The 26,861-nt window shown below is 36.6% G+C and overlaps 1 protein-coding gene and 1 long non-coding RNA gene across 5 annotated transcripts in view; one reads left to right on the top strand and one right to left on the bottom strand.

Annotated features, from left to right (window-relative positions):
* LOC147838189 (uncharacterized) overlaps positions 1-26,861 on the top strand; it is a 129,220-nt gene that overhangs the window by 84,322 nt on the left and 18,037 nt on the right. The window lies entirely within an intron of this gene.
* uba1 (ubiquitin-like modifier activating enzyme 1) lies at positions 1,456-25,816 on the bottom strand. Of its 3 annotated transcripts, none has more exon segments than NM_213062.1 (26): positions 1,456-2,402; positions 2,516-2,616; positions 5,104-5,205; positions 5,298-5,489; positions 5,573-5,665; positions 5,751-5,839; positions 7,193-7,382; positions 7,476-7,550; positions 8,150-8,345; positions 8,435-8,499; positions 10,069-10,265; positions 10,346-10,511; positions 10,628-10,780; positions 11,827-11,907; positions 12,020-12,127; positions 12,233-12,409; positions 13,215-13,361; positions 13,443-13,540; positions 14,903-15,035; positions 15,303-15,393; positions 15,485-15,591; positions 15,742-15,876; positions 17,315-17,483; positions 17,585-17,643; positions 17,810-17,926; positions 25,690-25,813. In NM_213062.1, coding segments are annotated over 25 exon segments (3,177 nt in total). In that variant the 5' UTR covers positions 25,690-25,813; the 3' UTR covers positions 1,456-2,266.

Genomic DNA, 26,861 nt, shown 5'->3' with positions numbered 1-26,861 from the left:
TAATTACTGATTTATCTTAGCTTTGCCATGATGACAGTAAATAATATTTGACTATATATTTTTCAAGACACTTCTATACAGCTTAAAGTGACATTTAAAGGCTTAACTAGGTTAATAAGGGAAACTAGGCAGGTTAGGGTCATTAGGCAAGTTTTTGTATAGTGATGGATTGTTCTGTAGACTGTCGAGAAAAAAAAAGTAGCTTAAAGGAGATAATAGTTGTATCCTTAAAATGGTGTTTAAAAAATGAAAAACTGCTTTTATTCTAGCCGAAATAAAACAAATAAGACTTTCTCCAGAAGAAAAAAATATTATCAGACATACTGTGAAAATTTCTTTGAATTTCTTTAAGATTATCTTTTTTAGATTAGACAGAAAACAACTGGAACTACCTGAAAACAAGAAACTATGGAGGGCCACAGTTCTACAGCTTTCCTCCAACCCTAATCAATCAGCTGATCCAACTAACCAAAATGTTCAAGACTACTAGATACTATGAAGCAGATGTGAGTTGGAGCTGGTTGGAGCTAAACTCTGCAGAGCTGTGGACCTCCAGAAATAGAAGTTAAAAGCGATGCATTAAGACATTAAAGAATATAAATATTAAGTCTTTTATATTTAAATTTTAGGTAACATTTTACAATCGGTTCATGTTTATATTCCCATCGTTTAAAAAAGACAATTGCATATCAATGATGCTAGTTCACGTTGCATTTTTTTTTACTTGCCACAAAATATAGTGCATACGTCTTATTAATGCTTTATTAATCAATCTTAGGGTGCACTCACACTATGCTATACAGAGAGCCCAGTTGCGATTCCCAGTTCGATTGACAAGTATGAATGCTCCATATCTGGCGCAATCATGTTTCATTTGGCTGGCCCTGGCCTGGTTGGAAGAGGTGTGCCAAAGTGCAGTTAGGTTGGGCTTTGGCGCGGTACACTTGTAGTGCGAGTGCAAAGCACGCCTTAGAGCAGAACTGAAGATGCAACACCACTTTTAAGGAACTGTTTTAATCTTTTCTATGAACACTTACTGTCATAGTTTATCAAAGATACAAACTCCTCGCAGCATCTTCAGGAAACCTCCTAATACTTATACGATAATCTTTGAGCCTCAAAAGTTGTGGATCTGTTCTGCTAAATATTTTACTGCTTGTCAATGAACAGTTGCATCATCGACAACGCAAGGGTGGTCTGGCTCAAAATGCAGTGTAGGCGGTCAGGGGGGCAACTGCACTTTGGCACGGTTCAAAGCAATTGCACCTAGTGCGAGTACACCCTTCATATAGGTGGAACCTTTAGATAGGTGGAAAATTTGACTAAAAATGCACCGTGAAACTTAAACACTGAAATATTCCGGATACCCAGTTTGATTGACCGAAGACTGTTTTTATTAACTGTTTAGACACATCTTAAAAATAACAATAGCAAAGAGGAGACAATAAAGCAAAGAAAACGTTTCCAACTTTATTCACTAACACACTAAGTGCTCCCATTACAGAGTAAAATCATGTGTTTTAGACTGTAATGTCTTTTTTTGGAGTTTAACAAAGTAGAAAGAATACAGAGGTTATGTTCTACAAGGTGTACACCAGAATTCTGCCAAAAAAATAAAAATTAAAAAAATGAGGGAAAAAAAACAAAAAGTTATGTGCAAGTTCCTGTACCCACCCCATACAGAAGCCAGAGAGGCAAAGGGAGGTTCCCACTGGGCCAATGGGAGAACAGGAGTTCAGTACGTTGCTCCAAAACCTTGGCCAATAAGAGCGCATTTCAAGTTACATTTAAGGTGACATCAAGCCAAGGCGATGATTTGAAAAATCTATTTAAGCAAACATCATTGACATCTTTTCCATTTGTACTCATTTTTTTTTTTGGCATCAGTCAATATTTTATTCAGGAAAACAAATCAAGATGGTGCTGCCCACATGAGGACCGGTGTGAGAAAGAGGATTCACAGAAAGGGAGTGATGATAAAATTCACACACTGATGCTGTGCGTTACAAAAACCAGCTTAAATAAGTTACAGCCAAAACTTCACATGCTCCCCATTTCCTGAACATGACCAACCTGACTGAATTAGACCTTAAAGAGCTCGACCGGCAGGGTAAAAGAGGTTATTGATAGATAATACTTGAGCATCAGGTTAAAATAAAACCAATTGATTTGATTTGGGCTCTCCAAGCATACTGATGCACTCCCATCCCCAGTGGGCCGCCCTCTCCCTCCTCCAGTCTGTCCCCTGTCCTACCCATCAGCCCTGTCAGCGGATGGTGTATCTGACGTAGGGCACCTCTACGTCTTCTTCTGTGTCGTCATTGCAGCAGAGCTCAAACACTAGTGCTTTGACATGCTTGCCCAGTTTCTTCTTGGACACTTTGGTCACGATCTCAGTCATCCTGTTGAAAGAAATTAAACATTGAATATTCTTTCATTCTTTTTGCATCACTTCTGCCTATAGCATTACAATTCAGTGCTTTTCTAAGGTTGTGATTGGCTAAAAATAACTCACGGTAGTTCCAGTCTTTCTTTGAGTTTGGCTGCAGGCATGAAGAAAGAGTAGAGCATAGAAACTCCCTGAGAGAGCATCGTGATCTCCAGTTTGTGTTCATTCTGATGGAGGAAAGGGCAAGAACAATGAGTAAACAAGGTGGAGATTGAAAAAAAACCTCTTTACCTTTTAGAAAAATGTATAAAAAAATAAATAAATAAAAAATGTCATGCCATTCAATTGAATTATAAACTAATTTAATCTCTACTTTAACTAATTTCCTAATGTTAACTGGGTAAGAAAGGAATGTCACGTTAAGACACTGAGGCCCTGTTTACACGAATATCTTCACTAATATCTTTTAGTTTTAAAACAGCACTTTAGAATAAAAACGACCCGCGTCCACTGGTGTTTCATATAAAAGTTTCTGAAAAGATCCATCCATACTACACTGCTGAAAACGCCCATCACATGACCACACACACTGGCATGCGCTGATAGAGCTCCAGGCAGTCAGTGGGTGATTTGAGCACACCTCCCCTTGAGAGCAGCGCACGTCGGACAGTTCAAAGATCTTCCGCTGGATTTCATCTCACTATAGTTGTTAAATGTGATATTTAACCATCTTGTCTCTATCAGACAACTCTTTGGTTTTTTGAATCCATTACTTGTTTTCAGGTAACTTGTTTAGCTGAGCGCGAAGATGATGTAACCACTTACACTGATTCTGCATTTTAACTGATTGCTTGCCTTTATTTCCTATATTGTATCCATTTAGTGTTCATTATACTTTAATAATGGCCATTATTGATTTTTAAAACTGATATTCAGCAAGAGACATTTTTTGAAGAAAAGGAAAGGAGGCAGTTATGTTGTAGGCTCTGTTTTGTTATAAAACTGCATACAGTGAAGGTGACGGTTACACGATGCCTCAACATTTTTAATGTAAGTTAAGTTTTTCAAGATGAAAATAGGCAGCTCCTCATATCATGCTTCCCTTTTATTGTTAAGAAAGTGAAACAACATAGCTAGGGTGATGCGAATGACGATATAAAGTAGCCTACACTGTTTCTTTTGAAGATTTGCCCGACGTGTTTTTGAGAGTTTGTTTTCCTAATCAAACCTGCAAAGTCTGAACTTAAGGAAAGGGTGCAAGACTGAAGTTTTTGCACTTAATGTTGAGGAAAAAGCCCCAATCAAAAAGCATTTGTTTTCAGATGTCTCCATTGAGCTGACCTCTGTGTTCCCTCTTACTTGTATTGTTTACTTGGTTATGTCACTTCAGTTTTGATTTGTTGCTGAATAACCAGTCAGATTGCTAACTTTAGCCAATGCTGATTCTACATGCTGAATCAGGCCAACTTGGCGACATGTAGAACACAAAACTAACCAGACAGACAGACGGCTTGGTGTGTCCGGGCCTTAAAATGTAACAAAAAGCAAAAAAATACTTCAATGCAGAGCTTATATACTCAGGTTTTCGGCAGGTTTCAAAGTTAAATTTAAGACTTTTTTAGACTATTATGAATGAAAAGAAATTAGATTTTTTTTTTAATATGCCAGTTGGAAAAGATTTTCACTTGCCCTATCAAAATATGATTTGAATTTAATACATTTAATCAAACAACAATAATAATTTAATAATAAAAAATATAGGTCAGCTCAGTATCCTCTGCATTAAATAAATGGAGAACTTTTAAACAAATGTTATTGTAAGGAAGGTAATTAAAACATGATGGTAAAAAGAGTTAATGTTATTTTTAATAACACATGTTTTTGAGATTGGGATTGTTGGCGTTGGAAAATTAAGAGCTGAAAAAATGAATTAATGAAAATGTGGTGTGCTGATTGTGATTGGCTCAAAGATGTGCATTTAAATCGTTTAAAAAGCAGGTAGTTCTAGTCAGTTTTAATTGCAGTTTGAAACAAGTGTGCTTCCATCAAAAATGAGCAGAAACCATAGTAACTCTGATCAATAGATGGCACTTCAGAAGCAACCCACCTTCCGCTTTGTGTTGGGCAGTTCAATGCTCCACATAGCGCATTTAAAACCATTTAACATGACAATACATTAATAATTTCTTGTATTACATAATTTCTTATTGTCTAAATTACAGCTAAAAAATATTAAAATGTATATAAAGATATTTAAGAGTTATTTTGTCAGTATGTGACGAAGACCTTTTGTATTTCAGAGACAATTACCTTAAAATCTGATCAGAAATGCTGAACTATGTTTAGGAGTTTATAAAAAAACTGCAAGCTTACGGAGAAAGTACAGTATACAAAACACATTTACTGAAAAATCTGAAAATGTTTTCAGTATTATGGATTTCTTTTGCTTAAAACCTTTCACTCTAGACATGACTGTTGGAAAGTTACATTAGTAATAATGTTTATTTACGTTTATATAGCACCTTTCTGCAAACTAAAAGCTGCTTCACAATAGAAGGTAAAAATTTTTTTTGTCATACTTCAAAACTTACTTCATGTTTTTTTTTTAAACATTGTTCATAGCCCCAAATTATCCATAGGTTACTCAAATAAAATAATCAAAATATCCATGTCAAGTTTCTTTAAACATTTTAGAAATGATCATGAAACGTTACCTTGAAATAATCCAGGAACTGCCGGAGTGTCATTTCCTCTCCATTAGGCTGAATGCCCTTCACCTCAAAACGGTCCCAAAGTGTCCAATCAATCTCGTAGTACTATTCGCAGACAAGAATGTCAAAACAGCTCAGTAATTCAAAGTAACAACAGAACCACTGCAGTAATGAAGAATACTGCTGCTGCAGCTTACCTTGTGCTTGGGGGCAGCTATAGGCTCGGAGAAGGCAAAGAAAGGCAGAGCAAGGTTCATGAAGCCATTTTTGTAGGACTCGAGCTTCTTGTGCCCCTGAACGATCTTCAGCAACTCCAGACACACCAGACCTACAACAGCGGCTGTTGTTGTGGCGATGGCTGGAATGATTTTTCCAGCAATAAGTTTGCTCTGAAACATGAAAGAGGAAGGTGAGAATCTTAAAAGATGATACGTAGCTCACAGGACGGCTTTGAAATCGCTGGCCTGCTAACCTTGTGTCTGTCTGCAGGAGGAATGTCATAGTTCTCTGCTCTCAGATTAGATGCCGCTACAATGAAGTCCATGTGGAAGTTTGTGTCATCGTCCTGAGGAATAGAAGTTAATTAATATTTTAACTCCAATTTCAAAGGGCTACTGCCCAGGAAATTGGGGTCAAGTTATAAGTAGTACCTTTTCAAATTCAATAGGACAGAGCTTGAATTGAGAAGATGCTTCTAAAGAAGGCAACAGTGTCTTCAGCTCTTCAAGCCTTGAGTCATCTGAAAACAGGCAGAGAACAGAATATGCAATGCTAGATTGAAAAAGACAACAGCTAAGGGTTTCCAACAGTGCCAAATGTCTTGAATGAAACTCAAATAGGGTTGGTACAAGCATAGATTAAACAGAATTAAATTTTTGGTGAACTATACAAGTCAATAAATCGTCCTTGTTATCTGTGTCACAATGCAGTGTACAAACATTTCAGTATCAGTCTAGTAGTAGACCATAACTGGTTATGATGTACTGATGATTTTCTCATCATTTGTCACATTTCTCATCTCGTTGACTGAGTTTGCTGGGGACATTCTTTCACTGACACTACAGTAAATCCCAAGATCCACCATGTCATTGCATAGGCCACACTGTAAAAATCTCTCCCAATCATGAAGCAGCAGAACACAATGCTGAACTTGCGATTGCTTATTTGATACATTCAAACGGCAAGTTCTCTTTAGGTGGATAACATTAAAGGTTCAGTTCTTATATCTCACTGATTATATTTAATGACAACTGTATACAAGTAAAACAAAAAAAAAAATCTACGCATTGCCGCTGGAAACACTTCCCAAAAAGACATCGTAATCTGAATGGCATCTACACTCATGTTAGTCTGTTTCTCCTTATACCGAGGTTTACAAAATCATGAATTTGGCTCGAATCAAGGGCCGATGGTTGTCGAGGTCATCAATGAGTGGAGTGCAAGACTGATTGCTGCAAAGAGCCCAGTGACAGCCAGATGTCTGCAATGGTCCCGTAGTCTGAACTCCAGCCCAGTGACCTAGTTGGACTTACACTTTGCACTAATGCTCCTCATTCTCAAGCCCAGATGTCCAGACTGCTGTTCTGCCCTTTATGTTTGGCCAGAAGAAAAATGGTCTACCTGGCTTTACATCCGTCTATTAGTGGAGTTTTGGTTATTTGCCATGGTCGACTCTGGCCTGCTTGGATCACTTCAGGTTGTCTTCAGCAGTGACATTTGTATTAAACAAAACTGAAATAAACTGATGTTTGTGTTATACTAAAGTGATTATTATTTTTTATTAGACCTACACTAGCATTACACCACTACTCTCCTGTCAGCCAGATTTGTTGGAATGTTAAACATCTGATAAATGATTGCATTTTTTTAATTTTATATCTATGATAAGCTGCTTTGATACCATCCACATTGTAAAACTCAATATAGAAATAAAGAGGAACTGAATCGAATTGAGGACATGATAAACGTAATCAAACTGAATCATACAACCAGTGTAGGTACACCCCCCCAGTGAGAAGCCCTTTTAACAGTTAGAGCTTCCTGTAACAACTTGTGTTTGGATTTCATTGAAACCCTTGCACCCTCTTCTTACCGACTGATGCGTTGGCACTCTGCAGCTCCTGATCAGACACGTGAATCTTGACTCCTGACTTGGGTGTGAACTCAGGCACTTTAATATCCTGCAAAAGCTTGGTCAGAGCTGAGCGGTCATTGCAGGATGGCAGGCCGTATGACAGGGCATACAAGTTAGCTGCTGCCAAAATGTAGTCCATGTGAAGATCCTGGAAACCACACATCAGATATCAGAATCAATCAGTTTTTACCCAGTAAAATTAGACAAATGTTTCTTTCAGTTGTTTATGGCAAGTACTCACATTGTTAGTGCTGAATTCTAATGGATGAGGACATCTCTTTGGACCTGACCAGAATGGCGCCCCAGAGCTTGTAAGCTAGAACGGAAAAGTGTAAGATATTTAACTGTTATTAAAGATGACCATATACACATGAAATACATATTTACAAGAAATTATTTTTTTTATCTGCAACTTTCAGGTAAAACTGTAGACTTCTCTTGGGCAATGCATGACATTCTCTTTTTAAATCCTACATTTTTCCTTAAATTAGCTGAAATTTAGATCTGCTTCAACACATTCAATAAATAAATCTCCATTCTTTAACTTGTTTCCTACTGTCTGTATACACTAATGCAATTTAATCTAAAATGCCATGTTAACCATCTAGAAACACTACAGCTTACTTTATGGGTACAAATCGATTTGAGAAACAAAATAAATTCTGACTTGGCTATGACTTATTTTTAGAATAGGCAAAGTAAAACATTTTGCCATCTAATTTTTTTCCTTCAAGAAATTCATTTATTGAGAATTTTTACATTTCTCTGTCTGCATCTTATTATATATAAATATATCTTATTAAAGTAGTTAAATAAGTTAAAAATAAAAAATTGTCATGTTATAGCATTTTTAAAATCTGAACCTTAAAAATTCAGTACATTCGAAGCTGATCAAATGAGACAGACAGGCCTCACCTGGTCTGGGGGGAAATTGTGCAGCAGCTGACGGATGTTATTGTTATATTGACACTGCCAGTGGTTGCGGGCCCAGGTTACACAGTCATCCCAGTTGCGTGGCCTGTCTGTCACCAGACTCTTGTAAACCGATTCCACCACCTCCAGCGGCTGAGCTCCAGGGAGCTTCAGTGTGCGCTCCATAAACTTTGAGTCTCTGGGGGAAGGATCGGAACATCACATTTTAAAGCGACAACAGCTCCAATTTTAAAGGTTTTTTTTTTTTTTAGGGTGACATGAGCTTACGTCAGATACTGCAAGGCGTTTTCAGCAGGTTGCTTGAACAGTCCCTCAAACTCATCACGAGCCCACTAAAGAAGAGAAGATTAGATTCATGAAATTACCTGTATACTATTTTATTGTGTATGCTAGGTTGTATGTAGTGCACACTGGGGCCAACTTTAAGCATTCATTTTGTCATACTATTATTTTTAGTGATTCTAATCTGCAATTCTTCTGATCTTACTATTATTTAAGACGGATGGTTGAAAGTGACTGTAAAAACTAATTATGAACAAAACAATTATAAATTAAATAAATATAAATTATATATAAAGCCCAAATTAATGATGCTGCAAATCCTTATTTGCCGTTTCAGGAAAAAAGTTACATTTTGAAATATTCATACACGTTACTTTTCAAATGACATTCATTTATACACTTTAATTTCAAATTTGACACATTTATCAAATCAATGCAGCCTTCTTCAGCATAAAACTATTTCAACCAAAAATAAAATAAATATATAAAAAACAAAATAAAATTTAGATTAACATATAATTTAAATCGTGCTTAAAATCTATAACCTTAAATATTTAAATAATTAACTATATCATTCAAATATGTGATTTTCATTTATTATTACTTACACTTCCTACCTTTTCATTTACTACAAGTTGGTAATTTAATTTTTGGTTACATTTGTTTCACAGGTGCAGATTATTTTATAGTGTCTTTTTAAGAGGTCAACTCAACCTCAAAGAAATAGTGCTCCAAAAAATGAAACATTTACTCACCCTCAAGTCGTTCCAAAACTTTACAATTTTCTTTGTTGAACACTAATGAAGATGCATTAAGGAAACCTGACTTTCCATAGTACAATTTCTTCCAAATACAAATACTATGAAAGTCAACAGTTGCAAGTTTCCACCCTTCTTCATATCATCTTTTCTTGTGTTCAACATAAGACAGAAAGTCGAACAGGTTTGGAACAAGTGAAGGGTGAGAAAATGGAAAATGACAGGATTTTAATTTTTGATTGAATGATTCCTTTAAACAATGTCCTGAAGCACGAAAACTGGGCTGGTGAACCTTTCTAGAGAAATCTGGTGACATTGCTGTTAACAGTCTGGGTAAGAGTTTATCAAAATTAATTAAGATGTATGACTTGTAATTCACCAGGAAAATAGTTCCAAGCTCATTTATTGCCACATCAGCAACTTGTGATTATTTCATGCCAAGACCAATATAGAAAAACATATTAAATAACTTAATTCAATAAGAGATTATACAAAAAACTAATATACATGTTTATACATTACATTATCTATATTTATAAACATTACATTAAAAACAATTGACAAATAACTAAATGATCTTCATGTAATTACAAAATTTTAATTATTATTTAACCCATGCCAGAAAAATAATGAATTGGCATCAATGATTTGATCAGAATGACATTGGTTTTATGACACTGGAAAATGAAGAGATCAGAGTTTTTAGAAGTGATTACTGACAAATTGTAATTGGTAGTCAATCAATCAGAGCAACCCCAGTGTATACTTCAAAAAGACTGCCCATTTGGCAAAAAAAAAAAAAAAAATCTAAATCGAGTTTGGGAATAAGGCTCAAGACAACATTTCAATATTGCTTGTCACCTGTAGGGTGTGTTCGATTGCATTGGGGAAGTTCTTGAGTGTGCAGATAGGAATGGACTTCTCTGGAGGATCCTGGCTGGAGCTGTAGGACTCTGTGATGAAGGGAATAACCACCTGCACGTTTCCTTTGGTGCCAAGAGTACCAGACTCCAGCAATGGCTTACGGTAGTACACACACCTCCGATCCATATACATACCTGGAAGGAGCAAGCATGATGTTCAAGCAAAGCATTTTCAACTGTGAGCAGCTGCACAATTTCTTAAAACTCTTACTTACGGGCATCTACATTGTCAAGAGCATTTGCCACTCCATCAAGGCTTTCAAAAAAGTCATCATCATAGACCTTCTCCGTGTCCGGTCCCACACGGTTCTGGTGACCAGTGATACGGACTGACGGGTTCATCTGCTTCACTGCTGCAGCAGCAGTCTCACTCTTCATCTTCTGCTCGATAAAAGAAGAACAAAGCCATCAGCGATGTTAAACTAAGTAAGGCATCATAATCCTGTTTTTTTCTCAAAATTCCTTCCTCAGTGTTAGAATGGGTCAGTCAATCTTACCGTGACATCCCAGGGTCTGAAGAGGAACTGTCGATTGAGATTGGACTTCTCAATGGTGTCCATGTCAGTGACTATGACCTCTCCTTCACCACTGGCCAAGCCCATCATAGCAAAGTTCTTCAGCAGCTCACAGCCAATGGCTCCAGCACCAACCTGAACACAGAAAAGGTCACTAAGGTGAACGCAACACATGCTAAAGCAGGTTTTTTTTTTTTGTATAAATGATACAACTACTTGTTGCTGAAGCATCAATTTCCTCTGCTTTAATATTTTAGTCTTAATTTTTGTCCAATTTTATGTTTATTGACTTTTACAAATGGTTTTAATTTTTTGTATTATTTCAGCTTATTGTCTAACAAAAAAAAAAAATTTAAATAAAGCTTTATTTTCAAAGTTTCAGTTTAACAATTAATTGTGGACTAAAGGCAAAAATAATCTAGCATAAACTATTTTTTTTAATATTGTTTGATGGTGAAAGATTACAAGTTTCTTTAAATGTATAAATTAGGCTTTTACATTGTAAGATGCATCCTGAGGGATCAAGGTTGACTGCCTATATGTAAAAGACAGTATCGTTTCTCCAAACTAATGCATATTGTCAGTTCAGTTTTCAGGCCCGGAAAACGATTTTGAATTGAAGATATTGGGAAAATCCTCCTGGTTTGTCTCTTCTTCAAATTTACAACAGCGGCTTGAAATAACTAAAAGCGAGATGAAAAACAAATCTACAATGGTTTGAAAGCAAAACGTGGCTGATGTAATTGTCTGGCATTTTGTTCAGCACAAACCGTTTTGAATGAGCTTTTTTTAAATGTCCAGTTTTAATTTTAAATATGCTTTATCCTTATCATACGTTATGTTTCTAAAGTTTTCATACTTTCATCTGTAATTTTAGTATTTCAATTTAATATTTGCCAAAACATTTCAAATACTTTTTCCATAATATATATTTGTAATTTTCTCTAAGCCATTTAAAATGTAGTTTTTGACTGTATTAGTAAAAATTAAGCACTAAATAATTAAGGAATAAATGCATAAAAAAATTTGGATCAGCAAATACTTGCTTGTTTTGTTATAAACTTTTTCAAAGCTATTTGTTTGGTTCAATGTAACTTCAAGGTGACAAGGCATTGTGCAGTCCCTTATCTGGCATGGAGAAATCATTCAGTTTTGAAAAACAGCCAGTTTTAGATTCTCACCAGAAAATATCTCTGCTTGGCTAACAGCTCCTGCAGCTTGGACCCAAAGACGGCAATCTGGCCGTCATACCGGCAGTTCCTCTGTACAAAACAGATAACTGAATAAATTATTCTGTCTTAAACCCACAATCTTTTGAGCGAGCCATAACAATGCACAAATATTAAACAAATGCTAAAAATATAAAGCACTTACAGGAGCACACTCTTCCTCTGTAAGAATGACTTCCTCAGGCTCAGGTAAGCACTCCAAAGCATCAAAATACAGCCACTGCATGATGGGCATAAACTTCCCTGTGCAGGCCTGAGCAGATAAACAATAAAGAAGCATGATAGGTGAGGCTAACACATCACAATGCTGCATCTCACAGATCTAAAGTTCAAAGACAATAATGGAAGACCATATTACCTTCATAACCTCCTGGGCAGCAAGCCCACCAATAAAGGCATTGACGGGTGCCAGGTCTCCAGCAGCCACGCAGGCCAGCTTTTTTATGACTGCCTGGTCCAGCTCCTCTTGCTTGGCAGATCCTGTCTGTGCAGCATTCACCTCTTCAGCCAGAGTCATAAGCTCATCCGCATCTGCCTGCAATAGGACAGAGAGAGAGAGAGAAATCACTGCTGAGTCACTGAGCCTGATATCCACAGTACAGCATTCACGTAGAATTAAAGCTCAACAGTGCACTTCTTGAAAGTATTAGACTGGGAAGTGGAACACTAAGTGAACAGAGAAATCTGGTCAGCCCAGTATGTTCAGAGTGGAATTAGAGATGGCTAGTTGGGATGGGATTTCCATTACTTGCATTATAGTGAATATACTTAGTTAATAATAATAATAATAATAATAATAATAATAAAGAGTAAAGAATGTTTGCTAACAAATGACTGTGGGCCTGTCAACTACTTGTCACTTCACGCATTTTCGGATCGTTGGATTTCGGATACAATTTTTGCTTTTTCACCCTTTACGCTCTCAGATTTACATTTGGGCAAATAAATGTCTCCACTAGATGAATATACTTTGCTGCATGCAAATATAACTAAATTATGTAGACTAAAGCAGGGGTCTTTAGCCCAAAGATCACAATTTAGTAGTGTGTCATGAAAGAGCGCTGTTTTTTCTTTTCTGAATAGACTACACAACAAATAATTTTAAACTACTTATAGCAGAAAACACTGTGAACTGTAAAGCATTTAGGGCAACACTCACAATCAAGAAGTGATAAACTCAAACCTTGATTTGCAAGTCAAATAAAATACACTTCAGAATATAAATCACACCTCATTCAGATGATAAAAAAACAAAAAAAACAATTGACACAATAAAGTGACTACTCCAGAAAATACACTAGATGATTAGAAATACTGCTAGACAAAATAAAAGTCTTCACCTGATTCCAGGGCTTTGGCAGACGACTGTGCTTCTTCTCAAATGCATGCAGTGCCTGAAAGCCCACGTGGAGTTGGCCTGGACGATCAAATTTGGCAAAATCAGTCAGCAAGAACTCTGGTTCGGCCATGGAGGAGGACAGGGATTTCTGGTGAAGAAAGAAGTGCGTTTAAAATCCAACAGGGAATTTAATTTATTATCAACAATCTCAGCCAGGGAATCAACTTACAAAGGCAATCTTCTTGGGCATCTTCACTTGTGTGACAATACCACCTCTCACATAGTCAGAGAATGAGCTGGTGTCACAGATGCTGAAAGTGTAAGGACCTGAATGCAAAAGACATCAGTCACAAAACACCCCACCAGATGGAAATGTAAACAGTGTATGGTTAACATCACAACTCTTTAAACAGGCCTCAGATTCTACAGACATTCTTTTCAGTTTTGCATCAGTTTCTCTTTCTTTAGGAGAAGGGTAGAAACTTGATGTGATTGGTTGCTAAAACAATTGACAGGTGTTGCCTTATGCTGATCCAGTTACATCTTAAAAAGTAGGCCAGCATAAATGTTAAAAGCTGTCAAACAGTCAGAAGCTACCAGCAGCAGCTTAAAAATTTTAAACATGTGAAACGGTTGTCAAATTGCAGGAATGGAGACACAGCCTCACAGACTGAAAGAGGAAATTAGTGAATGAGCTAAAGTACTTTCCAAAAGTCCATTCCGTTATCTTGCCAAACATTCTGAAGGCAACGGTTATCAATAGTATCTCATCTATGGCCATATTCGAGGGTCGAGAGAAAAGATTAAAGAAAAGAAAGAAAAAAAAAACTATGACATAACTAACAAACTACCCTTTAGTTAAGCATTACATTGTAATGTAATTTAACGTTCATAAAATTATTATACAATGCTACCAAGAAAATCTAGCTAAACAGGAATACAGAAAACATCTAAAGTGAAGCTATTACTTACTAGTCTGTTAGTACTAGCTAATTACTTCACAAAACAATTAAAAAGTCAACAAATTATGTTGATTTTCTGGAATAACTACCTATTTAAATAAATGATTGTATTGGCTTAATTCTGAATGCATTGTTCTATGCAAGAAGAAAACATAAAATAAGGTTATGAAACAAAGCTCCTAAACTCCATTCATCTTTATTTCTGTGGTGCTTTCACAACGTAGATTGTGTCAAAGCAGCTTAACATGGATGTTCTAGTAAATTAAAACCGTGACAGTCCAGTTTTTAGAGTTGAAATTCAGTTTAGTCCAGTGTGGTTTAATTTTCACTGCTGAAAATCCACAAAACCTGCTTGCAACTTGTATACAGAAACAGCAGAATACAGCAGGCATCAACAAAATTTAATCCTTCCATCTGTTCTTGTGCTCGGATTTAAAATTACTTGAATTTCAAATTAGCAAGGGCAAAGTGGGCAAAAGATTAATGTGTTAAGATACTTACAAATCCATTAACTATCCATTTTTTTATTTTTATGCAACCTCTGGGACATAAGGCAGACCTTTCTGTCAAGCACTGTACAATTATTGCTTTTTTTTTTTTTTAGTTAAGCCAACTGGGCTTAGAGTCAAACCGGCTGAGAATTGATCAAACATTTTTTAATTTTTAGCTGACAAGAATTGATCTCAAAGGTTTCTGGGTCTGTACATTTTATTATTTTTTAACTTACCCAGTGTCTTGATCTCTACTGGATCACAGCCATTAAGTTCTGTCATGCCCTGCACTTCTGTGAAAGTGACATAGTCTCCGCTCTCAAATCCGTGCCGTGCTTCATCCAGACACGTAACCACACCAGCGCTGTCCTTTATTTATTTTACAGAGAGAGAGAGAGAGAGAGAGAGAGAGAGAGAGAGAGAGAGAGAGAGAGAGAGAGAGAGAGAGAGAGAGAGAGAGAGAGAGAGAGAGAGAGAGAGAGAGAGAGAGAGAGAGAGAGAGAGAGAGAGAGAGAGAGAGAGAGAGAGAGAGAGAGAGAGAGCAAAAAGTTCAATCAGCCAGAAAGTTAACAAATAACTATAACTACTTGATCCTGCATTAAAAAGGCTCAATGGTAGAATCACACAGGCTCTTACTTTTGTGATCATTGAGATCATGGCGCTCAATGGCTGTTCTCCGTTTGTGTCGAATACTATCATTTCCTCCCCAAAATCACAGAACAGTTGCCTATTAAATAACAGAATGTTTATGAAAAAGTTACATGGAGGAAAAAAAAAAAAAAACCTTAAAAAATGTCATAACTTTTAAATATTCATACCCAAACAGTCCACGTGTGTCTGCCACAATCAACTTGATGCCATTACTGTGGCAAAATTCCCCGATACGTGTCTGTTCATCAAGACTAGAGTTGGTGAGCACAACAACCTGGACAAAAGCATACAAAGACCTATTGGCTAACAGCTTCAAACTTCAGTTCAGCTATAATGCAAAGTTTAATATGCATTTAGAGAAAATAATTTGTAATCCTTATAAGAGATCAAACTTAAAAGTCCAGTGGAGCAATAGCAGCAGTACCTGAAATTTGGTCAGGTATTCATTGGTGAGGGTGCCAGTGTAGGAGGTTACAGGCACATAACTGTTCAGTTCTGCCAGTCGAGGCTGACTGACATCAGCACGGTTCTTCCCAAGATCCTCCTCACGCAGGTAAAACTAGGAACATGAAGCAAACAAAATTGTATTTCTACTACTGTAGATTATTAATTTTTATTCTTACACTTCCAGAAACAATATATGGATTTTTTTTTCATTTGTTTATGTAGAGAACAGTACAAAAGTTTGGGTTTGGTAAGATTTTAAAAATTATTTTAGAAAAAGTCTCTTGTGCTCACCAACATTGCCTTTAAAAAAATCTATATATAATAATAATAATAATAATAACAGTAATATTTTGAACTGACGTACACGTTTATTCATTCATTTAAATTTTTTTCATCCCAATTGTACAACGGCAGCATATCTTCACCCGGAATCAGGAGATGCACAAATTCATATTTTTTGTCATTATTACGAATTTTTACGACAAACACGTTTAAATACATTCATAACAGCCTTCAAGTTTTACCATCATGCTTTAAAAAATAAATAAATCACAGTAAATTTTAGCATCAATAATGCCTAATATTAACTCCTGTATAGCAGTCCCACAACATTCTGTCACTCGATGACACACGAACAGCCTGTAAGAAATTTCTAGTGGCTGTGAATGACCTTTTATATAATGTTAATGTTGTTTGCGCGTGTTTACATAGATGATGATGGCCACGGTGTAAAAGCACAGCACAGTTACAAGCTAATTGCTACATTATATCATTTTAACATAATATATGCCTTCAATGATATGCTGAAGATAAATACCAAAAAAACGCAACTGGTATAACTACAGCAGTCGCCTTCATCAATCTCATATGAAGCAAGAGCTCATGATGACGTGTGCAGGTGTTGTAGTGGTGTCCCATTTCTTAGAGATAAATTTTGAAGCCCTTCCCCTTAACACTCTGTTTCAAGGGCCAAGAGAAAGGGGTAATAAACTGCCAACTTATCCAGCATGTTTTACACAGCGGATGCCCTTCCTCCTGCAACCCAGTACTGGGAAACATCCATACACTCTCACATGCAATAACAAATTCTTTCACAAATTAAACTTTTAAATAATATTTTCATCTATTGAAATATATTTGTTAAACATTAATTCATGTGATAGCAAAGCCCAACTTTCAGCAGGCATTCATTGTCTTCAGTATCACAGGATCCTTAAAATAATGCATATTTTGTAATCATCTATAAAAAAAAAAACATGTCAATATCAATACTGAAAATAGTGCAGATTAATATTTTTGGTGGAAAAATACATTTTCCTCAATACAAAGAACAGCATTTCATAGCAAAACAATTAAAATCAAACTCAGATTTTTGAATAAACCTTTCAAAATCTGAACCCAAACTATGAATGACGGTGTAATTTAATTGTTGTTTGTAGACTTTTTTTTTTTAAACGTAATTTTAGCCCCTTACTCAACGCACAAAACTATCAGCAAGGGCTGTTTTGCTTTCACACAGTTACAGTTATGACTCATGACCAACCACTGACCTGTGATGAAAGGTCCTTCCACTCGGCCACTCCCTGATCGTGCAGGGTGACGCTTTTGACTCCACCCAGAATGACATTCTTAGCGATCTCTACCCCTAAACCTCGCAGTCCCGAGATAAGAACATTAGAGCTCTGCATACGCTTCATAGCATCATGACCCAGCACGTACCTGAAAAACGTATACTAAATTTAGCTTCTGCTCACATGATCAGGTTTTCTTGCTCAAAAAAACATTAGGATACATCAAACTAAAATGCAGGCCAGACTCACAGCTGTCTGGAGTACAGGCCCTCGTCGATCTCAGCATCATTTCCATTCTTAGCCATGCCCTGCAGAGACCAAAACCACAGTTAGCAGACTATAAATAGCCATGCACATAACTTATGAAACTGGCTGCCTTTCAAAAAACACAAGCGCAGTAAAGAATGAAGATAAAATTCTCTAAATATGTTCAAGCCCCAGTGGTGTTCAAAACAAGTATTGACTTGAACATACGTTAGCTGGTGTGTGTGACAGTTCAGTTCTGACAGAGTTAGAGGAGGAGCAATGGGATCCCGTCTTCGTCTCTGATCCTGACACGCGACGCTTCTTGGACAGCGGCGAGCTGGACATCTGGAAAACAAGAAGAAATATATTTTTCGCAGGAAAGTGCGAGTAGTAGTGCCTAAATACTGTTACTTTAACAACAATTTTCATGAATTTCATCATGCGAGTTGAAAGCGAGTTTACTTCATAACAAAAAGTACAGTCATTAAAAGCAAAATGTCTCTGTACAGTAAAAAAATAATGTTCCAGATAAACTTTTACATCTGGCATCAAAATGTGTTTTATTGAATTGTTTCAAGTCTACAAATGTAGAAATTACAGCCAACACATTTATCCGTCTTTCCTTTCCATTCCTAAAACAGGTGTACGTATTGGGCCTGGGACAAAAAACGCTTTCAAGGTTTCCTGCAGTTTGCAAAAGTCAAAGATTTAAAACTGCAAATATTTTCTGTTTTACCATTCCTAAAGTATATCTAAGGTTTTTATAAAGTGTTTTTTTAAATGTGTTGTAAAGAAATCTGTGCTTATGAAACAAATGAAGAGAGAAGTCAATGATTATTTTAATTATTTAGCCTGACATGTTTCCAAAATATTATAAATGTTTCTTAAATAAAATAACATTTTCAATGGGTAAAAGATTTAGTTTTATACCCAGATATTTAAAAAAATAATTAAAACAACTTATTTTAGAGCAGTAATTACAATACCGTGAAGGTTATCATAACGTCAGGAACTTATACTGGCCCATGCCTAGTATGTATGGGGTTTTTAGATCTCTAACAGCTACAAAATTTTGCTGGTAAAAAATAATCTAATTCTGTAAAACATTATGCTTTTTACATTTTATTTCACCTTCAAATCAAACGTCCGATTTCAGAGAGCAAAGTTTAATTCTTATATGGTTAGTGAGCTTCAGCAACATGTCCTATATTGTTTAAGAATTACGGCAGTAGTCAGAGAATAGGTGGCCTGATTGAGCACATTCAACTACAAGTGGACAAGCTTAAAACCTTTCAGAACTTACTTTGCACTGCTATTTATCATTGTCCACTTGAAGCTGGATCAACAAAAGTGCATCTTAACACCAGATGTAAACAGGCCCTTAAATTTGGCAAAACCACAAGTCTGTTTTCAAAAATGAGAATCAAATTAACATCTTATTAGAGGTTTCATATCCTTTTCATCATAATTGTTTTGGCGCCTGGCAAAAGCATATGTTTCTCTCACTAACAAATTAAACCAGTAGCTACATTTCCATCCAAACTATTTTGAATATGGGCATCAAAATAAAAAAAAATCAGCTGCCGGAAATGCCATGATGGCCATCAATTTTGAAAATGCGCATAAAAAATGTATGCACATAACCGAGTAGAATCAATTTTATTTGACAAGAAAAGATTCCAGAAAAAAAGGTTGTTATTTTGTTAAAAGAGATCATGTGATGGTTAAACGTGTGTGAACGGACAAACCAGCAAGCTGACCACATCGTAAAGCATCTGAAATGCTACTTTGGTCATTCTAAACAACCCTAAGCTTTTCAGTATTAGTGTTATTATGTTATTAATTACCTCCAGAACTTTCAAGAGCATGTGTGCTCTGCATCTCATGCCTTCAAACTCCACCACGTTTTCGTTACGTGCTGACATTGTCTTCTGAGGCGCAAGTCACTTAATAAGGAAAAGATTTACGCAGCAATATTCGTTTTTACTGTTGATATTTGATGCCAGTTAATCAGGAAAGGACTATTTTGTTTTCTTTGACTAGTTGGATAGAAATGCTGCTTTATTCGCACTTCTATGCGATATTCCAGTTTTGCGCACAAATTTAATTTGAAGTTTTGGATGGAAACATGGCACAAGGTGCAAACAAACAACAATAGCAATATACAGATGATTTGAAGAAATAATTAAGCACATGCACAAAAAGAGCTGTGCTAATTGTACATTTATCAGCAAAAATGTTTTCAATCTTGATATGTAGCCAAATTGGTGCAAAAGTACAATTTCAGCATGCGATTTCTAGAAGAGAGCAGAAATGATCATGCTGAATTATGCCCTTATATGCATAAATGGATATTTCAGCACTGGACAGTTCCTTTAAGAGAATCAAATCAATTGTGCCAGCAATGCAGTGGAGCCAGTGTCATTGAGAGGGGCACAGAAAACTCTAATCATCTAATAAAACCAAGGCTAGTTATTATAATAAAACTATTTATATTTCTCAAATAACGGAATTGAAAAATGTTTGTACAATAAAAAGAAAAAAGTACATATGAAAGCACCAAACCACATTAAGATCACTTAGGATTTACAACAATAAGCCTTGTCTTCCCACAGCACAAAGAGAGCCTGATTTCTGCCGCAAGATGAAGCTCTCTGGCTATAAATAGCTCTTTAAGCGTTGTGTTTATGGTGAAAGGCTCGTGCAACTACTGGCTCACCCATTCTGCCTTGACAAAAACGCTGATTCATTAAAACAAACCTGCAGTGAATGCCACAAACAAAACCAGTGCTGCGCTTTCACAAACAGACTATGACATCACAGATGATCATTGACTACATTTATAATCACCAGGTTAAAATACAACAGAGTAGACAGGTATGAGGCTGAATTTAGATTTATAGCGTTGATTTAGACATGATGTGGGTGAAATGGATGAGTTTTGTTTCCCTGACAGACTTCGACACAGACCGTAGATTCCAGAAGGACTACAAAATAAAGAGCAGCGCTCGAGCGGAAATTCCGCATAATACAACCGAATTGCTCTTAACAGTACAAATATCACTAAAAAAAACAACAACATTCTCATCATTTACTGGCCTTCATGTCTTTCTAAACCAGTTTGACGTCTTCTGTGAAACATTTAAACAATTGAAAACGACAGCAATATGCACTTTCATTCTTTCCACGCAATGACTGAGGCGGTCATTCTGCCTGACAACGGCTTTTTTTCTACACACGGAAGAAAGTCAGTATGTCAGGTTCAGAACAACAACACGACGTTAAATAAATGACCGAATATTAACAATTGTCCTTTAAATAAAGCGGTTTCTCCTTTAAAATTGCATTATCGCACGAATAAGTGAACTTTAAAACATTTACGTAATCACGCACACCAAGAACAGACTGTGGTGCCCACCCTCTGATTTAGCGAAATGGAGACATGAATAAATCCGTGCGTGACATAAGCAAATACACTTGATTATTTCCTTATGACTAGTGGCTACACCTGCGGATAGTCACTTCCGTATCGACGAGAATATAAAATTTGCAGTATGGTACGTCCAGATGTCAAATAATACGTGAAACAGGTAAAAATCCAAGCAGGTCGCGCTAATCAGATTTGAACAATTTAACCGTCACTTAGCAGGCTAACGTAAAACGAGAGGATTCGTAGACACTAAACGTTAGCTTGCTAGCCTGCTACATGCTTTGTAATAGTTGGTGCAGGCAGTGTACCGAGCCTGAGGCCTAGCTCACTAACGTTAGTCACAAGTTCGCATGCTAACCAGTGAATGAAAGAACTCCGCGCCTGAACTAACACAACGATCTGATTCATGCCGGTCAAACTGCAAGTAATTATACGACTCCATGTGACTATTGCCGGAGAAATACCCGCTTAAAATATGTATTTAACCAGACAGCTGCTTGCGCAGAGTGCAACGGGTTCCCTCTTACCAATAATCCTTCTCAGTCCACTCTCAGTGTCAGCAAACCGCTCCTCGTGTGAAACTAACTTGGATGGTGCGGATTGCGGGTGGGTGAAGATGCGAGGAGAAAACGAACAGCAACAGCACGAACAGCGCTGGGCGAGATGCTGTGAGAAAGCCCCCTTCACTATCCTGCCGAGTCACTGTCGTTCAGTCTGCTGCCTGCTGTATCGCGTTTCTGGTTTTGTTTCAGCGAACGGAACAAAACCAAAATGGCAGCTGAGGCACAAGGGCGGAGCTGTGGGATAAAGAGGAACAGGAAAGGGTGGTACGCAGAGAGTGCTGCAATCCTCTGCGCTCACCCATTGGCTGCCCTGTCTGTGACTTTACGGAAAACCCGCCCACTTTCAAGTAAGCGCACTACATAACTCGAGACTTCAGGGCTCTGTAATTGATATTGAGATGTGCATAAAGAAGTGAACCACGTTATTCATTGTCAAGAGACTGTTTGTATAGAACTGATCAAACCCATTTTGTTTAAGGAGAGTTATAATTAAAATTTGCATCATTTACTCCTTGCAAAAACTGCAAGACTGAACTAAAACAGAAGTTACATTGAACTTTTTGTTCACATAAATTTAAAGCTGACCAAAAATGTTTGGTTATACACCCTCTTCACATTTCTGGGTTTCTCAGAAGCGGAAGTCGTCATAGTTGGGACAACTTGTGCAGTGATTGGGAGAATACAACAAATGATTTTTTTGCAATCTTATTTGCTTAAATAATAAAAGAAAAACAATGGTGTTATAAAAACTTTCAGATATAGGAAAAAATTTAAGACCGATGAGGGGAAAATAACATAAAATTTACTGTCCTGTCCCATAGACACTGCATTAGAAACGCCTCATGCAAGCGGTAATTAGTTTTTTTGTAATTTAAAGCAAAGATGATAAATAATACATACGTCAACATGCTTGTGAAAAGGGTCCATTAACAATCTTAAAACGATTTTGAAACAACAATAAATGACAAGATGGTGATAACATTTTAATGTGAGTAAAGAATCCAATGAGAAGTTTATATATTTTAAGATTTACAGAAAAATACATGAAATGTAATGTTCTGAAAAAAAAAATATAGTATGAACAGTTTGTAGTTTGAAGCAAAGATGATATAATACATACATAAATACATCTAAATGTTCATATGTTTTAAAAAAAGAAAATTGAAATATTAAAAAGTATTTAAATAAATATTTATTTATTTAATACTTGAAAAAGTATTCAAGTATTTAGGATGCTGATGACCGTTAAACCCGTCATAACAGTGTTGTGAAAAGGGTCCATTTACATTCTTGGAATGATTTTATTTGGTTTTGGAACAACGATAACGATAAGATGGTGATGACATTTTAATCTGAGTAAAGTATCCATTGAGAAGAGTTTATTTATTTCAAGATTTTACAGAAAGGTTAATGAAATGTTCAGAAAAAAATACATAGAATGAACAGTTTGAGTGGTTTTGCTGAGAAATAAATTCTTTAAGAGTTAATGTCTTTGCCAATCCGCAGAGCTAAGCAGGTATTATGCTATATATATATATATATATATATATATATATATATATATATATATATATATATATATATATATATATATATATATATACACATACATACATACACACACACACACACACACACACATCAGTGCATTTATAATCTGATTGTGGATGGACTTTTTTTTAACACATACTGAAAAACTTGTTTTGTATATTAAGGGTATTGTCATATATGTCTCCCAGTGAGTATCAATGACTACGTTACATGGACATAATCAAATCATTTGCCTTAATCTGAATAAGACAATAATATGATTAGGGTGTTTACATGAGTTGCTTTTTAAATGCTCCTTTCATCCTGTTTTAGATGTTGTAGCACATAATTCGATTAACGTCACAGCGTCACCGCCCTGTAAACACTTTATCTAGAGTATCATGTAATTTCAGGCGTTTCATTTTAAATTTCTCAACTTTACCTGCATTTTGGCACTTTCACTTGGGAACATTTCATGCATGCCCCCTGTGATATACAAGATATTGGGTGCAAGTATGAACTGCCAAAAGAGTGTTTTTTAATGAAATTTGATACAGCGTGCCGTATGAGGAAAAAAGCCTCTGCATTTCGCAGTGTGTCTGTGGTCCTTCACTGACTTGGCAGGTGCAGAGAATACTGTCAAACAGCTGTGTGTATGTAGACTATCCTGTTTTAAAATGCAGCAAAGTCCTACATGTCGGTAATAGCTTGATTACAGTGTTTACATGTGTGTACTGCACTTCAATAATGCGACTAAAATTGGCATACTCCACAGGTCTTAATTTGAATTAGGTTTAGTTCGATTATGACTTTAGTCAGATTATACTAATCAAAAATCACTGTTTACAAGGTAGACTTTTAATCGGAGTATTGTCTTAATCGCATTAAAATCGGATTACTGGTGTCCTTGTAAACATACTTTATCCTTCAGGAAAATACATATATATTTTTTTTAAATAATAAAAAAGTCTAAATTATTCTGCATGCTAATGCAAACTACATTCCAGCCATTTTTAACAGCAACATTTTGGTGATTATTATGGTGTGTTATATGATGCAAAAACCTTTTTGCAATTATAAATAATGAAAATGTGCAGGATAATTTATTAATGGCTGACGCATGATCCAAAAAATGCCTACTTGATAACCTAAACTGTTTTACTAGTCAAGTACCCAAACAGTGAAGAAAATCTTGCATTATTCACTCCATCTTACATAAACAAAGACATGCAACCTGCCTGTTGACAGCTGGCTCTATTAAGTAGGTCACAAATATTTTACCAAGGAGCAGACATAACTGACAAACCACGTGGGCAAAATATTTCACCCACACGGATGGGGATAATAAGAGCACAATATTAAGCCATAAGAAATAACCATACAATAATACCCTGCAAAACAGCCCGAATACACACATCTCTGCGAAGTTTAAATGCACCTCAATGTAACTATACATTCATAAACTCAAAAGAATATCCCTTATTCTTTTGCAAGGAGCAGTTTACCTCCTCTAAACCCACAACCCATAGGAAACTGTGCCTTTTCAAAGCAATGACCGCTAAAATGAGGGGTTAGGCATGGGCTTTCTTGGAATTGAGAGCAATAAGCGTTGGGGGATGGGGTGGTACTTGTGACAAAGGCCCAAGTGGGCCGCTTATTCTCGCATATGGTGCACATAAGAAGCAAATGTACCTTGTCAGAGTTACCTGTACAGCAGGTACAAATCCTGTCAACAACCCCCAACGCATCGCATCATTCTGCCGCTCGCGCACCTGCACTTGAGAGTCAAAAACCGCGTGAGCCACTTAGCTCGCTGCAAAACACATTCATAAGATGAGTTATAGACAGCAATTGCACGCTTACTATAGAGGCAATCGTGGGATTTTAAAACGCTGGAGTTCGCAGTATAGCAAATCGATGCTAACAATGGAGAGGGTTACATAAACAGGTTGAGTGATCAGTGATCTAACCGGAGAGGCAAAACAATAACCGGGTACCTCACACCCCCACGAGTTGGATTCGGCATTTGATGCATTTTTTCCTAGTGTGAATCTTGAGATAGTTTTAAGACTGGGATTTGTGCAGATATGCGGGCACTCAGATTATCTTGCTATCTATCTAGGCTAGCGTTCTAGGAGTACGTTATGTTAGCTTGCCAAAAACGAAGCTTGTTAGCTTAGCGCAACCTTCGTGCAAATCATGAAGGAAGGATGAAAAATAACCCAAACCATATGACGGGAGAAGTGGCCAACTTTTCCGCAAGGATGAGTTGGTTTCTTTTATCCCCGGCTCGTGATGCGCGCATGGAGCGCATTGTCTCGCGCATGCCGTTAGCTGGCTCTTCCTAAAGTGGCCAGATGATATTTACAGGCAAATTGTTGCGCCTGGCTATCTGACTTGAGCGGTAAAAACTTGACTTTAGCTAACAGTGACACTGTTCTTGTGGACACGTTAGCTAGTTAGCATTAGCTAGGTACATAAGTATGCAGAACTCACCACATCCGATATTACTTGGCCTCTCCACGGTACTGAATACAGAAATACCTCGCGGGCAAAAGATAAACAACAAAAAGGTCAAATCAAACCGTTTCTGTAACTTTATCCCTGGAAGTGGCGGGAGCTCCGTGACTTTCCAGTGTGAGGGGAGGCTGGACGGTTGCCTGACCGGCTATTCCCTGTACCGTTAACAGTTCGGCAAGTATTCTTCAGTTCATGAGCGTAGAACCAACATGTGCAGAGTTTGAGTTGAGACTGTGCCACTATTCAAGATACAGGGGAATAACACAAACGCGTGTATGTATTTGAGAAGTCAGATGCTTTAACGCAATACATTACCGAATTGTAATGTTTTATATATATATTTAGTAGCAAACGTTAACGTGTAATGATGAAAACCGTTCACAGAACTTGTCGAAAACGTTATTTCGACACTGATATCCCCTATCGACCTGTACAATAGACGCGCCCTAAGCTTGGGTCGCGCTATCCACTATGGGAAAAGTAGTTTTTAGTGTATGAAATGTGCGTCAATTTGCTTTTGGGAAGAACATGGAATTTTATCGTCATCATCAACAAAAACAAGTTTCATCATCAACATCAAGTTTTTAAGGTGAATTTATATGAACGCCAAAGGAAAATTACGTACTGTACAAATTAATTAAAAATGTTCTCAACGCTTTGCATTCACTTTATAATTTGAAATGACTATCAAATTAATAGGAAAAGTTACACATTCAATTGTTTCAATTTGAATGAGCATCAATAGCAGCAAAACGCACAGCTTTGTCGTTGTGATTCCTTTTCAAAGCTTACAAAAGGATTTCTGGAAATATTAATAGTTCAGAAGAAGCTGACTACTTAAGAAGAAGGTGTAAATAAATCCAAAACATACAGTACTGTAAACACCAAGGTAAATGATAAGTCTGTAAACAAAGTTTGACAATACTGGATAGAAAAACCTGACCCCTGATGTAGAGGACATTGTTTCTTGTAAAAGAAGTTAAGCAGGCCTATTTGTTGCAGCTTTTGACTTTGTATTGAAAAGGTATGTCTTGTTCAGCATAGATGAGCTGACCTACAGTATAGCAAGTGACAGTGCTATAAAACATTCCTTTGCATTATTACCCTGTAAGAATAGTGTTATATCTTAAAAATCCTTAAAGGAATAGTTCACCCAAAAATTATTTAAATTTAAATAACAGCCCTAGGCCATCAAAACTAGTAGTAAATTTACTTGGAGAAAGTGCTGGGCCGATAA

The sequence above is a fragment of the Danio rerio genome, chromosome 23 (genome assembly GCF_052040795.2).
Source record: "Danio rerio strain M-AB ecotype USA chromosome 23, GRCz13ab, whole genome shotgun sequence".
Taxonomy (NCBI): domain Eukaryota; kingdom Metazoa; phylum Chordata; class Actinopteri; order Cypriniformes; family Danionidae; genus Danio; species Danio rerio.
This window is presented reverse-complemented; position numbering and strand designations above follow the sequence as displayed.

What these genes read in the sequence shown, in the direction of transcription:
- uba1 (XM_087305465.1), bottom strand. Translation starts at nt 17,926, where the DNA reads ATGTCCAGCTCGCCGCTGTCCAAGAAGCGTCGCGTGTCAGGATCAGAG. An exon ending in AATACCTGACCAAATTTCAG is followed by an intron (nt 15,592 to 15,741) that starts GTACTGCTGCTA and finishes GCTTTTGTCCAG; the next exon opens with GTTGTTGTGCTCACCAACTC. An exon ending in GTCCTATTGAATTTGAAAAG is followed by an intron (nt 5,666 to 5,750) that starts GTACTACTTATA and finishes TCTATTCCTCAG; the next exon opens with GACGATGACACAAACTTCCA.